General features: G+C 43.1%; 1 protein-coding gene across 1 annotated transcript in view; it reads left to right on the top strand.

Annotated features, from left to right (window-relative positions):
- Nucleotides 1–6: 6 nt before the first annotated feature.
- The window catches only part of LOC123980517 (transmembrane protein 272-like), a 3,482-nt gene continuing 1,838 nt past the window's right edge, over nt 7–1,650 (top strand). The window contains exons 1-3 of the mRNA XM_046064940.1: nt 7–145; nt 275–325; nt 483–689. Of these exons, the coding sequence (XP_045920896.1) occupies nt 82–145; nt 275–325; nt 483–689 (322 nt within the window). The 5' untranslated portion in view covers nt 7–81. The remainder of the gene's footprint in view (nt 146–274; nt 326–482; nt 690–1,650) is intronic.

The raw sequence follows: 1,650 nt of genomic DNA, 5'->3' as shown, positions 1-1,650 counted from the left end.
ATCTTCCAGACTTCTCCCTTTTAACAACACAACACCAGTCTACACTTTTTCCTCTGTAGGTTATAGTCCTCATTACTGATCATGTCAAACCGTGGGCTTGTTCAAAACATCCGCAACCCTCCTCAACCCCCAGCACCGGTACTAGGTGAGATCCGCTGACAGTAAGAATCACACACGTTCATGTGTGTTCTGTCATTGTTTGATTTTTGCTCAGGTCATGTACAGAAAATAGGCTGATGGTGTCTCTTAATAAATATGTTCTTTCTTCTTGCAGGATCTTCAAAGCTGTTTGTTTGTGTCATGCCCATTGCTCAGATTGTGATTGGTGAGTGAGTGATGCACATTTACGGACATTTCTTTCGTGTTGTTTGAATGAAATCTCTGCAGCAGTAAAGCAGTGGTTTCACTGAAGTGTTCTGAATGTGGATCCTGAAAATTGTGAAAGTATGGCACGACTAATCTCTTCCTCCCGTGTCCAACAGGTGCACTACACCTGAATGACTGTCCGCGGCAGCCCTACATCCCCATCTATTTGATAGTGGCGGGAGCTTTTGGCCTGGTGCTGGCGCTGCTCTCCTGCCTGCCCTGCGCCCAGGAGCACAAAGACGGCACCGCCAACCCACTCAGTCAAGTCTGCATGGCCTGGAACTCGTTGACATCTTGCTTCCTCTTCTGCTGGTTTATTGCTGGTGAGTTTAAACAGTGGTATGGTGATTAATGAGCCCACAGAGGGGAATCCTGACTACGGCTGGCTTCTGAACTCCAATATTTGTATACCACTGACAGAATTGCTCTGATATTAACGAGTTTCTGAAAATGCCTTGTCATTTGGGACCAAACATGATGGTCACACCATTGAATTAACGCCTCTAAATCAGTTTCAGCTACCTAATTAACTGGAAATGAAGGTTATGTAACTTCTGGTAAGCATAGGAACAAAACTTGGAAAACAGGCCATGTGATATCTCGAATTTCCTTGGAAACGTCAACCAATACAGTGATTTTCACAAGGCCTACTGGTTTTGTCTGAGGTGTAAGTCCGGAGTTAAGAAAATAATGGACTCGTGTTGAGTAATAGCAGGCATTATTTCTTAAGTGTACATACCCTCCCACGCAGAGTGCTCCAGGCAGCAACTCATCTAGCTGTCCCAGGAGAATCAACACACTGTAGTAACATGTATGAACAAGTAGATGTCCATCTACAGTGGGTACGGAAAGTATTCAGACCCCTTTAAATTTTTCACTCTTTGTTTCATTGCAGCCATTTTCCAAAAATCAAAAAAGTTAATTTTATTTCTCAGTAATGTACACTCAGCACCCCATCTTGACAGAAAAAAACAGAAATGTAGAAATTTTTGCAAATTTATTAAAAAAGAAAAACTGAAATATCACATGGTCATAAGTATTCAGACCCTTTGCTCAGTATTTAGTAGAAGCACCCTTTTGATCTAATACAGCCATGAGTCGTTTTGCGAAAGATGCAACAAGTTTTTCACATCTGGATTTGGGTATCCTCTGCCATTCCTCCTTGCAGATCCTCTCCAGTTCTGTCAGGTTGGATGGTAAACGTTGGTGGACAGCCATTTTCAGGTCTCTCCAGAGATGCTCAATTGGGTTTAAGTCAGGGCTCTGGCTGGGCCATTCAAGAAC

The sequence above is a fragment of the Micropterus dolomieu genome, linkage group LG12 (genome assembly GCF_021292245.1).
Source record: "Micropterus dolomieu isolate WLL.071019.BEF.003 ecotype Adirondacks linkage group LG12, ASM2129224v1, whole genome shotgun sequence".
NCBI lineage: Eukaryota > Metazoa > Chordata > Actinopteri > Centrarchiformes > Centrarchidae > Micropterus > Micropterus dolomieu.
Note: the sequence above shows the minus strand (reverse complement) of the source record. Positions and strands in the feature narration are given on the sequence as shown.